This window comes from Musa acuminata, chromosome BXJ3-10 (assembly GCF_036884655.1).
Source record: "Musa acuminata AAA Group cultivar baxijiao chromosome BXJ3-10, Cavendish_Baxijiao_AAA, whole genome shotgun sequence".
In the NCBI taxonomy this organism is placed as follows: domain Eukaryota; kingdom Viridiplantae; phylum Streptophyta; class Magnoliopsida; order Zingiberales; family Musaceae; genus Musa; species Musa acuminata.
Window position 1 is genome coordinate 33654731 of NC_088358.1, and position 15580 is coordinate 33670310.

The window sequence follows — 15580 nt, forward strand, 5'->3', positions numbered from 1 at the left end:
ATCATGTAAAGTTGAACATTTTTCACAATCTTAGCATGCAGTGGTGATTAAGACAAAATTTACTACCTCAAAGATTCCAAGCATCTACACGATCCAAATCACCAGAATACTTTTCCTGTAATCTGTGCCAAAAGAGAGTTCAGTATATGTATCGTCTACTCAATGAACATACATGAGTTTTATGACAAGGGCTTCATAGTAGCTAAACCGCACAGACACAATTTAACCAATCACCATACTAATACACAATTTAACCATGTAATAATTCTTTTTCACCATTTAATTCCATCCACTGGAATAAAAGTCTGATTTGCAAGTGATTCAATACCATCAGAGATAGAAAAAGGGGTTAACTTTCAACAAGGTACTGAATTCAGATAGATAGATAGATAGATAGTTGATAATTCTCTGTTCCATCTCCTGCCCTGTACATGCAACTGAATATTTACCTCGGTGTGGTCCTGCTCTTCTCTTACTTGAACACAGTCATCTTTCTATACAAGAATTGGTTTTATTTTAAAGAATTAAAAAGATATGTAATAAATATGTATATTCAGCAGCTGCACGAATGAACCTCGGATGCAACAACCTCTTTGCATTGCATCAGTCCTTTCGAAGCAAAATCTCCTCTTTTTCAATCTTGGTCGACGTGGATAACCTTCATGAAGGATTAGGCTAATGGTGTTCTCGATAGATTAGTACCATCATGGTGAACTAGCGATGTCCATGGCTTATCAGGCTGTTGAAGGCACTCTTGGGGATTGGCATAGAAGTAGTCCTCTTCCTTGGGTCTATCAGGAATCACCACTCTTCTGGTAGGCCTTCCCATTCGGTTAGCATGAGTTGCCTTAACCGATGAAGAGAAGTCATCCCATCCTAATGTTCCATTGTTGTACTGATCGATCAGCTCAACCAGGAGCTTTCGATCCAAAGTAATAGTCTTCTTGAAACCTAAGTATCTGCAAATTATATAAAGGAAAGATATAATCTTAGAGAAATCCCAGTTTGATCGAGAAAAATGTAAAATAATAAGCAAAAGAAACAACTTTTTCCAGTCTTGTGCTAGGACCTTTGATAAATGCTAAGAGGTGGAGGATCTAAGCCACTATTACTTCCAAAAAAAAGAAAGAGTATCATGCCTGATAACTACTCAACTGGTCGGAATTGGCTGGACAATACCTTTATAAATTATACTCAACAAAAAGATCCAATCTGATATTAAGATTTCAACGTAACACTGGTTTTCATTTCTCCGGATATAGCATCAGTTTTAACATCTGCATACTCAAGGTTTAATATACTCATCTCAGACATTTTACTACAAGGGTTCTGGTATGCTAACACTACAAAGGCATTTTTTGCTGGCATAATAGAGAAGCTTTAGTGTGTCAATACAACAGAGATCTGGTGGTCCTATGTAACATTTTATTAGATGATTGTCAACTGTGGTACCACCTACATGGATGAAGAGAAAATTTCATCCATCGAATTAGCCAAGTCTAGAGTGAATCAAACAAATAAGGTCCATGATTGGCCAATAGATATCGGTGATGAGACACGAATAGAAGTACCTGCGATGGCCCTCAACCACTTTGGCCATGTTACCATCATATGTAGGTATGAAGACATCACTCTCCAAAGAAACCATATAATCTAATGCTGCCATTTGTGAGGAGTGATTTTGGAAATATCCAAGGTCCGAGGGCCCTAGCAATATTTCCTTCCTCACCTGTTCATCAATTTAAAAATTAATCGGGCAAAATAAAAACCAAAAGGTAGATAACTGAATAAAAACTACAGTTTACACTCACCACATTTGGATAAGCATCAGAAAGGGCAGCCATTCTCCTTTTTCCACCATATATTTCTCCCGCAGCAATATACACTTGGATATTGCGATCAATATCCAGTGCCCCCAAAATCAGAGCAGTTTCTTCTGGTGTTAAAGGGCAGAGACCATCTTTCCTTTTCAGTTCAGAGTTGATAACTTTCTCTTTCCACCATGGATATGCATATCTGTGATGATTAGCTACTCGAAGTCACTCACCAAAAACCTAAACAATCCACCAGAAAAGCACAAAACAAAGAAATATGTATACCTCATTCTTGTCAGCTCTTCTGCCTCTTCAATAGTGCAACCATGAGTACATCCAGAGAAAGCCAGCATGTCCATTTCATATCGTAAATGAAGAACCAAAAAAGGGCCATTTTGACGCAAAATTCTGATTACCCGCCTCCCCAACTCTTCAATCTCAGAGGTGAATCTCAGAGCAGCATAGTTCACTCGGCAACGCAACTTCTGGATCTCTAAAGGCAGACCATTATTGGCAAGCCTTGCATCTGTCCTGTTGAAGTGCACAATCTTGTGCTTCTTTATCAAAGGAAGAATCTGGTTGCAAGATAAATATTACAGTTAGAAAACCTGTAATATCATTGTTATTAAATACCTCTGTTTCCTATCATGATTAGAAAGGCATACCGACCTGATTTTGGTAATAAGAGATATCGGACCAGCTAACAGGTGGCATAGAGTACACCATTCCCAGCTCAGCCCTCCTTTTTAGTCTTGGTGGCAATTCTTTTAAAATTCTTACCTCATCTCTCAACGAAGCGATAAAATGGTCAACATCAAAAATGTCTTGGAACTCACTGTCACATCAAGCAATGAATAGTTCTAGTAAGTATTAATAAAAGGTCAAGTTTGCATCTATCTCATCAAGTTATGAAAGACCAACCCTATGAGATATTAGGTTAGAAGGACATACACACCTAGGATCAGCCCAAAATGATGATTTATCCAATTCTGGTACTATGAGTGTCACGTTCAAATATCTTGCAATAGCAACCATATCACAAATCTGAAGACATTATCGTGTCATCAGTAAATTGCAAAGCAGATGGAACATCAAATTGCTTGAGATAGGGAGCAAAACAAATTCGAAATTGACCACTAACAGTTTAATCGAATCCTTACCGCTCCTCGCATCTGATTAAGCCCACCGTTGCATGAGACCATTACATACCCATTGTTTCTGTAGATTCCTATACATGAATGCATCAGAAATTCCAAATGAGAAAATAACAATATCAAATATCGGCAAGAGTCAGGACAATCAAATCCAACCAAACAAGTAAGCTTCACCATATATTTAATTAACATAGGTAAAAATTACATTATTTTAGCGATAGCAAGGTTGTCAAATGACTCAAAAAATGCGCATGACATACATGGGCATGTCACCATAAGGTAGAGATGACATCATTAGTGATGATTTAAAGGTAAAATTGTGCCACCACGAAGGGATTAAACACAAATAGTAGCAAACGAATAGAATATCCTATTTCGGAGTCTCACCTTTCGGTGGGGACCAGCCAGAAATTTGGAGCACATAGCCAGCTCGAAATTGATGGTACACCAATTATTGTTAAGCTAATTAATAAAAAGAAAAAAAAAACGATGAAAGAGCACAAGTTATCACCTCAATACCCTTAATTTGTCATAGATATGAAGTAAGGAACCAATAGGGTTGTATTAGAAATTAGCACAGAACAGGGAACCTAATGCTAAAATCAAAACCCAAATTCAAAGAGAACAGATTTCATCAACAAACACATGATATGCCAAGAAATCAAACTTTAATTCTTTTGTTTTGAATCAATCTCCCGTTTATACATCATATAACAAAGTGATCAAAGCAACTAAATGTATTAAAAATCTATAGGTACTATTATTTATATAGCAAGGGAAAACATGATGCTGAAAACTAATTAATGGTAAAGGTTTTCTTTGTTGATCGATGAGATGGGCACAAAGAACTCACTTTTGGGCGGAAGGACGATCTTCTCGACAACCGGAGTGACTTGTTTCAAGGAGAGCGGCGAAAACGAGGGGGTAAAGCAAGATGGCCAACCTTTCAAGACCCTCGGCCCCCATGTCCCCCCCAGGGCCGTCAGCTGGAGGACGCAGGTCCACAGCAGCACCGTCGTCATCGTCCTGATCATCCAAAGCTTTAGCTTGGACCTGCTCTTCAGCTTCTCCACCTTCCCCTCGCCTCCGGGCTTCATCCCGTGGTGCCTTTCTCCTCTGCACTCAGATCCCATCGCCCTCTCGAACCGACACATCCTCTGAATCCAATATGCACCGCGCCCCATATACAACAACTCTAGAACAAATCCCTTCCCTCTCCAATCGTCGAAACCTCATCTAAAACCAGAAAAGACGCCTTTTTTTTCCCTCTATTTTCCTTCAACATCGACGATAGACCAATCAATCTCACCTTAGCACTTAATGCAGCTTCGCAGGATGAATCAAAACTCCGAAACACTTTATATCGCCTTTGCAAAACACTCCAATCTTCCAATCGAAAATTATCTTTTCAAACTAAAATCCACCCAGAAACAAATTGCCAAAAAAAGGATCTTTTTCCCACGTTAGGCAACCACCTGCTGCTGGCTCATGCAGCAACGAAGGATCTCCAACCGCAATAAGCCACGGCGAGATGCCCAAATAAGACCAAAGGACTTGGTATATTGATGGGAGGCAATAAGAGGCGACAGGCTGGATTTGGAGGGACTCGGCAGGCGATTACGGCGGCGGAACAGACTATGCGTCCGGAGATGTCAAGAGGAGGCAGCAGAGGTGGATTGGCTTCTGCCGTTCCTCCGCATTGCGATCCAGGAGATGAAGGGCTTGTCGCCTTTGGAGGGATGAAGAAGGGAAGGGAAGGAGGATTCGGCGTCGGTGGCGTAATATCATGACACTACTGACGCGGTCTGGCAATCCGTACGTCTCTCTCTCTCTCTCTCTCTCTCTCTCTCTCTCCTCCCCGTCTCTGACCTTTAACCGTAGTTGGATTGTGGACGGAGAATGATTCTTGAACCTGTCACGGACGTAACTTATCTCACACTGGAATCGGGTCCCACAGAGGCCCCGATGGCTTATCCAATGAAAAATCGGGTACAGAGAGAGGAGCAAGACGTATCTCTCGGATTAGATTCCTAAATCTCGGGCCAAAGGGGCTCGGTAGACCCAATTCACGTGTGCCAGCTCACTGGAATGGGCCCGCCATCCAATCAACGAGCTGATGAAGACGCGTGGAAGAATCAGACGGAGTATGGACGAGAAAGGAAGCCGAAACAACAACAAAACAAAAAAAGAATTATTATTTCCCTTTCCCGGCCGAATTACCAAAAAAGCCCTAAAGAGCCCGTTGGGGAACGGCAACCCGACTTAGATCACGATTCGGATCCGCCGTTGCGGAAGCGGCCGGCCCTCGAGTCGTGAGTTAAGCCGGCGAGTACAAGGACGTTAAAAATAAGAAGATGCTCAAAGCTCTTGAATAATAAATAAATAAATAAATAAATAGGGGCTCGATTATAATAAAAGAAATAGGAAAATGAACAATGAGCTTTTAATTATCTGCCTTCTTTTTTAAGTTAAAGAAGTCTCACTTTGCTGCTTTTAAGATAAAAAGTAATTATAAAATTTTAAAGAAGAGAATTTCTAGCTAAAAATGCTTTTTTGATCAGAGTAAAGGATCTTTCTTTTTATTAATAAATAAAAAATAATAATATTTGTTATACTTTGCTTAATTTAATCATAACTACCCTCACTTAATAATTTATTATTATTATTATTATTATTATTATTACAATTAAACCAACTATTAAGTGCATGAGTCACTCTTGCGGTTAGGAATTCTCTTTTGTTAATAATACCTATTTATTATACGTGTAAGATGTAGTATGCTTGGAGACAAAAATTCTCATTATACCTATTAATTCTCATTCATACATTCATTCGTCCCCACTATTTTTGCATCATCTCTATCACATGAGATAAGATGGGGATAGTTGATGATCCGACGTGAAGCTACCATTCATTCGAGTGGTGCGCATGCCAAGGAAGCAACAAAACGTGGAGAGAAGAGGTGGTGGGAGGAATATTACTCTTCTTCTCTTGTTATTTCGATGACCATCGAAGGAAAAGCTCTCGTCTCAGTCGCATCCTCTCGAACGTGACCACCACCACCTCCTCTTCGCCCATTTTCGGTCAACGCAAACGAAAAGAAAGAGAAGAGCAATGTAGTCACGAGGTCAAACTTCACACAAGCATCCTCCGGTCGACCCAAGAGCTAATAAGCCTGTGGCCACGGCACAAGTAGAGCACCCATTTGCATGGTCACACCTATATCTTTCTTTTTCTTCCTTTTTCTAGACAAGAATTATATTATCTTATGCACATTATCTTATTCTAGCTTTGTATAAGTATTATATTATCTTATTCTAGTTTTGTATAAGTATTATTGGATTCTCAAAGTCAATATAGAATATATATATATATATATATATATATATATATATATATATATATATTTGAAGGAAACAATAATCATATGATCGATGCCCGTATGTCTTTGGATCTTGATAGAGAAAATAGTCTTACGGTGCTTTATATATTTGATATATCTAGAGACGATGAGAAGAAAGAAAAAAGACATTTTGATTTTAGATATGACTCACAAGATTAACATATCGGAGAAACTTACGGGTAGTTTCCGGAAGAGAGAGGTCTTAGTGGCCCATCTTACACTAAGAAATCATTCATTGATGATGATGATGGCCACATAACTTTTCTGCTCTCAAGATTGCTTGCAGGTAAGAACAGCGGGATCCACGGAGCGTAATGTGTCTTGGATGGGTCCGTGGTAAATGCCAGAGAAGGATTTGCTCCTGGACCAAGCTGCTTTAAATGAGTGTATAATAAGAACAACTGTAACATTAGCATCAGGCTGGGAAATCATGGATGCATCATAGCATTCTCACTCTCAACAGCTGTGAAAACACACATCTAGTAGAAAGAAGCACTGGTGTAAAGACACTGTATTTTCAAAGCATGTCTCTGGGGCAGGAAAGCAAGCTTCATAGCCCTGAAGCCATGGCTTAAAAGGTATATATATTTACAAGTGAAAAAGTAAGTTTCTCTCCGATCCTCTTGATGCATATACAACTAGTATACTTTCACTAGTGAATAGAAAGATAGATACAAGGTGTTCTCAATCAGTATAAGCAGACATTAGTTATCTACACATCTTTTTATGGTAGTCATCTGAAGTGAAACCGAATCTGGCATCGAGGCACTGCAGCGAGCTCATGGCACACCAATGCCAATGAACTGATACCTGCTCTTGAACGGGACTGGTCAAGTGCTTTCCTTCTCCAAAATTTTAGCACATATATGCACCAGCCTCTGTTCAGAGAAATATTGAAGGACAACCATGTGCAAGATTAATGTGGTCATCCTTGAATACAATATTTGTAATCTGGAGATTTACCTACGTAGCTTAGAAAGCACTAACTCTATATCCAGCATATCTGGTTGCTGTCAGATTGCTCATCTTCTGTTCCATTAAATCCTTCATAATGGATGATGGGCAACCGATGTCAGTTTTCGGTTTCTCAAAATATATAAATAAAGATTAACATCATAGTCACCAAAATATTGATGTACTCAACAGATTGTTTGGGAGAGTGGATCGTAGTCGTAAGCTTCACCGGCTTTGACAAAGCGCCCCTTCACCCGTCTTCTGCCATCTGCCCTAGCCTTGCGCAAAGCATACCTGATTTTTTTCTCAAACCTGTTGAACGTGAAAGAGAAAAGAGCATGAAATTTAGTGGCATACCCATGAAATATGATCATTGAGTAATATTTCTAAACCACAAACTGAATCTGTGTACATGCAAAGTTCATATTTAATTGGACTTAAAAAAGATCCAATAGTTAGCACATATAAGTGGTACATGCTTAAGCGAAGATATTCATGTTTTGAGAGTATTTGCTACACAAAGAGGACGTTTGCTTGCAAGTAATGACCAGTTTAAGTTACAAGAAATCCCTGTCCTCACTGGCATAACGAAGCAGATTTATAATAATCCTACATCTTAATCCACATACTCTTTCTCCTTCCCATTTTCAATATTAACTATAATTGAAGGAGTGTCAGAAATTATAGACATATGAATATCATATATAGGATCTTTCTTCTCAATTGTAGGTGGCTAAGAACAACATAAATCCCTCCTAATAGCGTCACTATCCTCTGTTATGTTAAAATGCACCATCTTAAAAAAGAATGTCTATTAGTTGCATAAAAAAGTCCCTTTTTAAGGTTCAGCTAGGAGGTGACCGGTTCTGGAACCGCAGTTTCGATTCTGCAAAATTGAGAACCGGAACCCGGACCGGTTCTAGGTAGTTTCAGTTCTGATTCAGTCCACCGGTTTCGATTGATTAAAAAGCAAAAAAAATAAATTACTCCAAGATTCAACCTCACGTCATTAGGCTTTAAGCTTAAAGTACTAACAAAAAAAATAAATTAAAAAGCAAAAAAAATAAATTAACCACTACACCATACAACTTATTTATGTTTTATTCCTTTTTTTTCATATTTATCTGGTTTGGATCTGCCAGTTCTGGTTCCAGTTCCAATTTCTAGGAATCAGAACCTCCAGTTCAGTTTGGAACACTGAACCGTTGATCCGGTTCTGGGCAGGTTCGAACCGAACCGTGGTCACCCTTGGTTCAGTCACCAGGAAATTCAAAAGTGTAACAATGCGTCTGCTTTGGCACATTGCATCATCAAACAATATGAATCCATGGCAGATAGAGTTACCTTTTCTTTGCAAGTTCCAAAATCTAAGCTCAGCAACCAGAGGTCTAAAGCGATATATGACAGGTGTTTATTCATGAAACTAGAAGCATAGAGATTCTGTGAAGTCGCCATTGCTACTCATGGTCTGAACTTACTTGCGTGCTTTCTTCTTTTCTTTGTAACGCATGAGAGCACTTTCCCTGCTGGATGCAGGTAATGATGAGCTTTCTCGACCAGTATGGTACCAAGGCGGCTCACCTATTACAAGCATTCCTGACATCCCACAATCCTGATACTCTCTAGCACTGCTTTCACCAGTCATACCAGAAAAGGAAAATGTTCTAGTGGATTGAACTTGGTGCCCTGTTATAACCAGGCTAGAATCTTCATGTCCTCCTGGATTTGACATCACGGAATCAGAAGATAATACATTCCTGCATGTTGCTTGCATTTGTTTAACCTGCCCAGAAAAATGACGTCCAAGAATGATGATCAGGATAACATCAATGCTTCTTACTTGATGAAACAAAAAAAGAGAGAAAAAAAATAGTGCTGAACTTAATTAGCTCATGCTGCAATGGCAAATAAAAGCATGTGTTACAATTGAGAAGTTCCTCTTAATCAAGCAGCACATTCTTGCATTTGGACAAGTCTCACAGGATGACAGAATACAATCTAGTAAATAGTAATCACTCACTGTTAATAACTGGGATAATTGACTAGATATCTTATATATTGGTCATATTTAAGTTCATTAAAACACAAAGCAGGAAAGATAGCTGCAGGCTTGAGGATATGGCTTCTGCTATTCCTGTACAAGTTAACTGTCACTTTGTTGTTCTTGGATGCTGCTGCAACTAGTCAGTGCATTGTACAAAGCAAAAGTGTTCGGTGTCAGTAGTGTCAATACAAACCTAATAAACTAGGAACTTATACTAGAATGGAACCCATGCCATATTCAGGCAGTTTGACTAAGGAAAACTATGCTAGGGTTGTTAAGCATCACCCTGGAAATAAATTGACATGGTCTGTTTGATGTCAGTAGTGTCAATACAAACCTAATAAACTAGGAACTTTATACTAGAATGGAACCCATGCCATATTCAGGTAGTTTGACTAAGGAAAACCATGCTTAGGTTGTTAAGCATCACCCTGGAAATAAATTAACATGGTCCTTTGACAAAAAAGAGTTTTCCCTAAATTAAGTGACACACGTTTGCTCTTGTAAATTATCAACCCCGTAAGGTGCAGTATATGTTGGATTATACAGGGTTGCTACAAATTTGCCAACTCTTGAGTAAAAACTTCAAAACAAGAATGTAGGATTGTATCAGTCAGTGTTCAGTGACAAGATTGGTGGGACACCCGATCAAGTCATTCAGATCGTAATTGGCATAAAAGAATAAAGAAAACTTCACAAATAGAACTGAAAAATAAAAAGAATCTAAAAAATCATGAAATAAAAAAACCAGGTATTTCTCTAAATAAATAATTGTTTGGTTTGAGGTTTTTACATTATGGCATTTATCTCTGCCCTGCTATCGATTCCAGTTCTATCAAATTACTGTTCATACAACACTGCCTCTTCCATGAGCTATACATTTAAAAGGTGGCAGGTGCTGACAAGTATTTATATATGAAATAGTGTAAAAACTAATATAGATCCTCTCTGCTAGACATATGGCCTACAAAACATCGTTCCCAATGTGTGGCAACAAGCCAAAAGATAGATTAGGTAATTCGTAGAGCTAGTATGCACCCAATAAAGAAGCTGGGCAGATGAATGACCCCATTGCAAGCAGTAAATAAGAATTTAAAAAAGATTTGCTTATTGTTTTCATTTCCCAATGCACTATAACAGGAAAAATGTTGCATATACCTCTTCAGCAAATTCGCCATCACAAATGGAATTGGAAGTGGAGTTTTCCTTCATATCAAAATAACTATCAATTCCAGCATCATCAAAAAGATCCCCTGTTTGGTCACGAGATACACCAAAGAATTCTTCATAATTCTCAAATGTCATGTCTACATCACCCACAGCGAGACCTTCGTAGAAGTCATCTTTGCATAATGCAATTTCTTCTGTCCCGGGACAGCTTATCTGCACATAAGTAAGCCTTAAAAGCAATTAGCAATCACATTAGTAAAGAATTTTCTAAGATATGCTCAATTGTAAACCATGAGAGCAACCATTCCCTTGAATTTCTCAGATACTGTTCATCAAATAAAAGCACTGATTTTCTTCATAGTTTTCAGAGCTGAAAAACAATCTTGGTGGAAAAGTGTATCAACTATATCAAACAATAAAAAGACAAAAAATGAATGCCATATATTCTAATAGAAGTTTCTGCAACGACAATCTAGATATGCCAGAATTCAATAACATCATTGTAGCATTCATTACTAAGCAGAACAAAGTTATAACTTGCACTAATCAAGAGTTCTTGCATATTCAAGAAGCACTTCTTTATTTTCCATGAACACAGTTTTAAATAGTATGCAAAGAAGAAAATAATAAAAGAGATAAAAAATGAAAGCCTAAGCAGTACAAAGTTCTAACTTGCACTAATCAAGAGTACATGCAGATTCAAGAAGCACTTCTTTATTTTAAGAATATTCCATGAACACTCAGTTTTAAATAGTATGCAAAGAAGAAAATAATAAAAGAGATAAAAATGAAAGCCCTTGGGTGATCATAAAATAAAAATGCAAGAGGGAATCTAGAAATCTGATACGGATGCTTTTCAGCGGGCAGATAAAGGATACACCACATCTATATGCTTATTACGAATAATCATCAATTATCAATAAAAGAATAACATCAACTATCAACTTTGTGGAGAGAAGCTCCATCTTAAAAAGTATAAGGACTTTTGCATTCTACAACATCATGCACAATAAATAGGCATCTCAATGGACTCAGTAGCATGAAGCTGCTAGTATGCATTTGAAAATCCTAATGCACCTTGGATGTAGAATTCATCGAACCAGCTGGTAGATCAGCAACACAAGAAAAAGCATTTACTGCAGATGACTCGGGATTGGTCCTGTTATCATTCGTCTCTAGAGTGCTGCCAATATTAATAGTGCTGCTGTCCTCTGGAGGTCTCCAACAATTGATAGCACTGTTCTCATTAATAGTCATCAATCCCTGCTCACAATCAGGCTCTGTCATATCAGGAAACTCAAAGAAGGACCAAATTCTAGAAAACTCTGCAGCTGATGGGCAGCCTGAGTAGCAGTTGATTGTTTGCCTCTTGTGTTCTGAAGTCAGAGCTGATCTACCATGATCATTCCAATCACAATTTTGGCAAAGTGAAGCATTTTCTTCTGTGCACCTTACTATAGCCGGTTGGGTGGTGCATCTGTCGCATAATAGTGTACGTGAATGCCTCCGAGAAAGTGCATTTGCAGAATGCACATTACGATCACACGACAAGCATAAGGATGCAGCATCAGACCTACAGTAGACAACAGATCTTCGCTCTGTGCAGAAATCACAAAGACGACCCATGCTTGGTTCACCGTGAAAAGATAGTTGACCAAATCAACACAGTGGGTTTCCAGAACAATTCCTGTAATATAAAACAAGTTTTTTCTTCTGTGAGAAACTTCATAAGCATCAAAGTCTCTAGAATCCGCAAGCCAAAAAAATCAAAGATTTTATATATATATATATATATATATATATATATATATAGGACTTTAATCAACGAAATAATCATCTTCAAAGCAATTACCCAAATTATGAAAGAAAGTTCACAGCACAGTACACCAGGGGAGGTGGACAACAAAGAAAACTCACCAACATGAGCACAGCCCTCCAATTTTATGATTCCCTTATTCAATTAGTTATTAGCCCCAAGTCTTTAGTACCTGAAAGACTATTTCTGATCTAAAAAGTTTGTGGCATAACTTTCTTTTTCAACTCAGTCCTAACCAGAGGTAAAAGTGTACAATGAAAAAAAATAAAGAAATATTCAAGTTAACTGGAAGGAGAAATATCTTTTTAGACTTATATCATAAAGCATTAGAAATATCATCTCCAATATTTTGATGGACTTTAAGTAACTTTTTAGACTTAAAACAGCAGCTTAATCTTGAATCGCACAGCTAATAATTTCCTTAAGAAAAAAACCTTACCCACATAATAAATAAACTGATCTGAAGAGCCATATCGTTCTCTTTCCCAAGCCAGCAAGGCCACAATTGAATAATATATTCAACATAATCTTACTCAAGTTTCCATCAAATCCAAACATCCTACGGCAGAAGACAAGTAGCAAATCTTAAGACGAAATTAAAATGAAAAACCATAAAAATCCGTAATTTACACCCCAAGCAGCAAAAAAACAGAAAAGAGCAGAATTTTCTGCAACAACCAAATGAATTCCTCATTTCACCACAAGTTCCGCTATTGGCATCAGCACCCAAAACCAACAAAACATCAATAAAAAACAAAATTTTCCCACTTCAACATCAAATCATTGTTGAGTAACGCCTCAATATAGCAGAAAATTCCTAAAAAAGCACTTACTCTATGCTGCTGATACGCAAAATCGACAACAAGAGAAGATAAAAAAAGACTCTAATCAAGTCGTTACCGATCCCAAAAAGACTCTCCCGGACCGCAAGCTCCCTTTGCGTCCTTTGTCCCTGGCAACTGGAACAGAAACCCTAGCGTAGGATGAACGATTTGAGAAGATCCGATTCCCTTTGCGGAGTAAATTTAGATGGAGATGAGAGGAGGCAGAGACCCCATGGAACTAAAAGCCGGGGGAGATATGTTTGGGTCCCACCGGGGCCCGCGAAAAGTGCACGGCCTTTGCACTTTCCGGTGGCATTACCGTAACAAAAGTGTCTTCGGAGGCTAATAGCAACATTTTATTCCACGTAAACACGGCACGCGACTAAGAGGAACGGTACACCGAACCCGCGGGAGACGTTCGATGGCCATAATACCCCCACATCCACACAAAATTAACCGAGCTGCCCATCTCGGCCATGATCGACAAGGCGGGGCCCAGTCATCAACAGTCATCCAATCAGTGAGCAGCGTCTGCCGTGACGGCGGGCTCCATTCGCTCGGTGTGCTTTCCTGATTCTTGAAGAAGAACCGTGGACGGATGTGATCGATTCTGTACGAAGTCGAGGCGAGAAACACGCATAGCCGTCGGATGGGCAGTGCACGGATCGTGGTGGTGTCCGCATCGTCACCTTATCCGGAAAGGGAAGGGAGCACACAGAGAGCTGCGGGCGGACCACGGCGGTCGGATGAGAATCGGACGGCTCGGACGGGGGGATCACGCGAGAATGGAAGTCCGAGCTGCTGGCATAGTTATCCGTAGAGCGCTCGTAAAGCGCGTTGGAGCTGCTGTCGTGGCGACCGGAAGGTGGTGGGCGAGGTTTGGCTGGAACGAGTGGATCAAAGTGGTGATGTCGGCATGATGAAAGAGCCTTGTGTAACTAAGATCGTCGTCGTCACCTCTGGAAAATTCTGTCTGCATCGATCATAACGAAAATTACGAGTCAGCTCAAGTCACCAATCGACGCCTTGCTATGCGAGAAGACTGCTGTCATGGCCTTGACAGAGCTACTGACTGAGTTCTTGGTTAGTTATACAGACTCTTGGATGATGTGATCCTCCCTCCAGTAATTTACTGTAATGAAAAAGCTTCTGACTGAGTTCTTGGTTGGCTATACAGACTCTTGGATGATGTGATCCTCCCTCCAGAAACTTTCATTTACTGTAATGAAAAAGCTTCTGACTGAGTTCTTGGTTGGTTATACAGACTCTTGGATGATGTGATCCTCCCTCCAGGAACTTCGTTTACTGTTTGTCAGAGATGGCATCCTGCTCAAAAAGTGAGCACCAAATCATTTACTGCCCACTCACTGGCCAGGGTTAGACATTGCTGCTTTGACATGGAAATGTTATTGCTGTCGGAAGCAGTGTGCATGGGTTTTTAACTATAGTTTCTGCACTGTAGGGTAGGAATCAAATTAAGGCTTACAAATAGATGATGTTATCTTTATAAATGCTTGATGATATCATTTTTTTTTTTTGATTTGTGTAGCTATGTGTCACATCTCTTTGCACTTCTCCATCAGTTAGAATATTTTATGATGATTTTTTTTCTAATTTATATTCACTGTGTTTTGCTTAACATATCATTCGTTTTTAACATTGTGTCATGTTTGACATAGAATTGATGCTTACTAATATATATATATATATATATATATATATATATATATATAAATTTATTGAAAACACAACTTATTTGGTGGGGTTAAGTTATTAGCCTTAGATTCACTTATTAATTGAACTTTCAAATAAGTTCTTTCTTTTTAAGAATTTCCTATCAAAAAACTCATCACCTTTTCTGAGAGGTCCTCCTCTTTCATATTTCTTAAAAAATAATTCTCATTTGTTATAAATGCACCTCACCTGTCAAGATAATTACTCTGAATCAATCTAATTCTTTAGTTACAATACTTATAAATAAATTTATAATATTTGATGGAGGTACCAAAAACACTGCACATTTATTCGAAAACATTATAATTCACGTAAATTTCTCATTATTTGGAACCAATAAAGATATGTATTTGAAACTCTATTATTATTATTATTATTATTTTTGCATATAAATTAATTTCTATTTGAAATCTTATTTTAATGTATGAACTCATTTACCTCATTATTTGGTTTTTGATGCTTTGGTGAAAGTATCAAAAGCACTATAAGACTATTCAAAATTACTATAACTAACTATATAAATCTCATATATGGAGGATTGAAACAATTCACCTCATGACAAGTCTATATCATTTATTCAAGTATTGCTTCGTTTGTCTTATCAATGAGCATTTTAGGAATTATAGTAAATAGATAGACTATGTCTTTGGGAAATATGAAAAAAGGG

At 38.4% G+C, this 15580-nt stretch overlaps 2 protein-coding genes across 8 annotated transcripts; both read right to left on the reverse strand.

Annotated features, from left to right (window-relative positions):
* Positions 1-257: 257 nt before the first annotated feature.
* On the reverse strand, positions 258-4821 carry LOC135650777 (rhamnogalacturonan I rhamnosyltransferase 1-like). The gene is made up of 8 exons (XM_065170362.1): positions 3822-4821; positions 2975-3042; positions 2770-2858; positions 2484-2649; positions 2100-2389; positions 1812-2016; positions 1572-1729; positions 258-959 (listed from the first exon to the last, which is right to left on the reverse strand). Exons 1-8 carry the CDS (start codon positions 4150-4152, stop codon positions 671-673), a joined length of 1596 nt encoding a protein of 531 aa, XP_065026434.1. The 5' UTR covers positions 4153-4821; the 3' UTR covers positions 258-670.
* A 2081-nt stretch (positions 4822-6902) lies between these two features.
* LOC135650706 (zinc finger protein CONSTANS-LIKE 9-like) lies at positions 6903-13405 on the reverse strand. Of its 7 annotated transcripts, none has more exons than XR_010501603.1 (7): positions 13256-13405; positions 11617-12226; positions 10528-10752; positions 8804-9108; positions 7516-7637; positions 7339-7415; positions 6903-7249 (listed from the first exon to the last, which is right to left on the reverse strand). XR_010501603.1 is itself a non-coding variant. In XM_065170254.1 (6 exons), coding segments are annotated over exons 2-6 (1203 nt in total). In that variant the 5' UTR covers positions 12166-12226; positions 13256-13405; the 3' UTR covers positions 6903-7413. The 7 variants fall into 7 exon arrangements, 3 of the variants coding, with proteins under 3 accessions (XP_065026326.1, XP_065026325.1, XP_065026324.1); XR_010501602.1 differs by having other exon boundaries at positions 7335-7415; XR_010501601.1 differs by having other exon boundaries at positions 7339-7637.
* Between the last annotated feature and the right edge of the window lie 2175 nt (positions 13406-15580).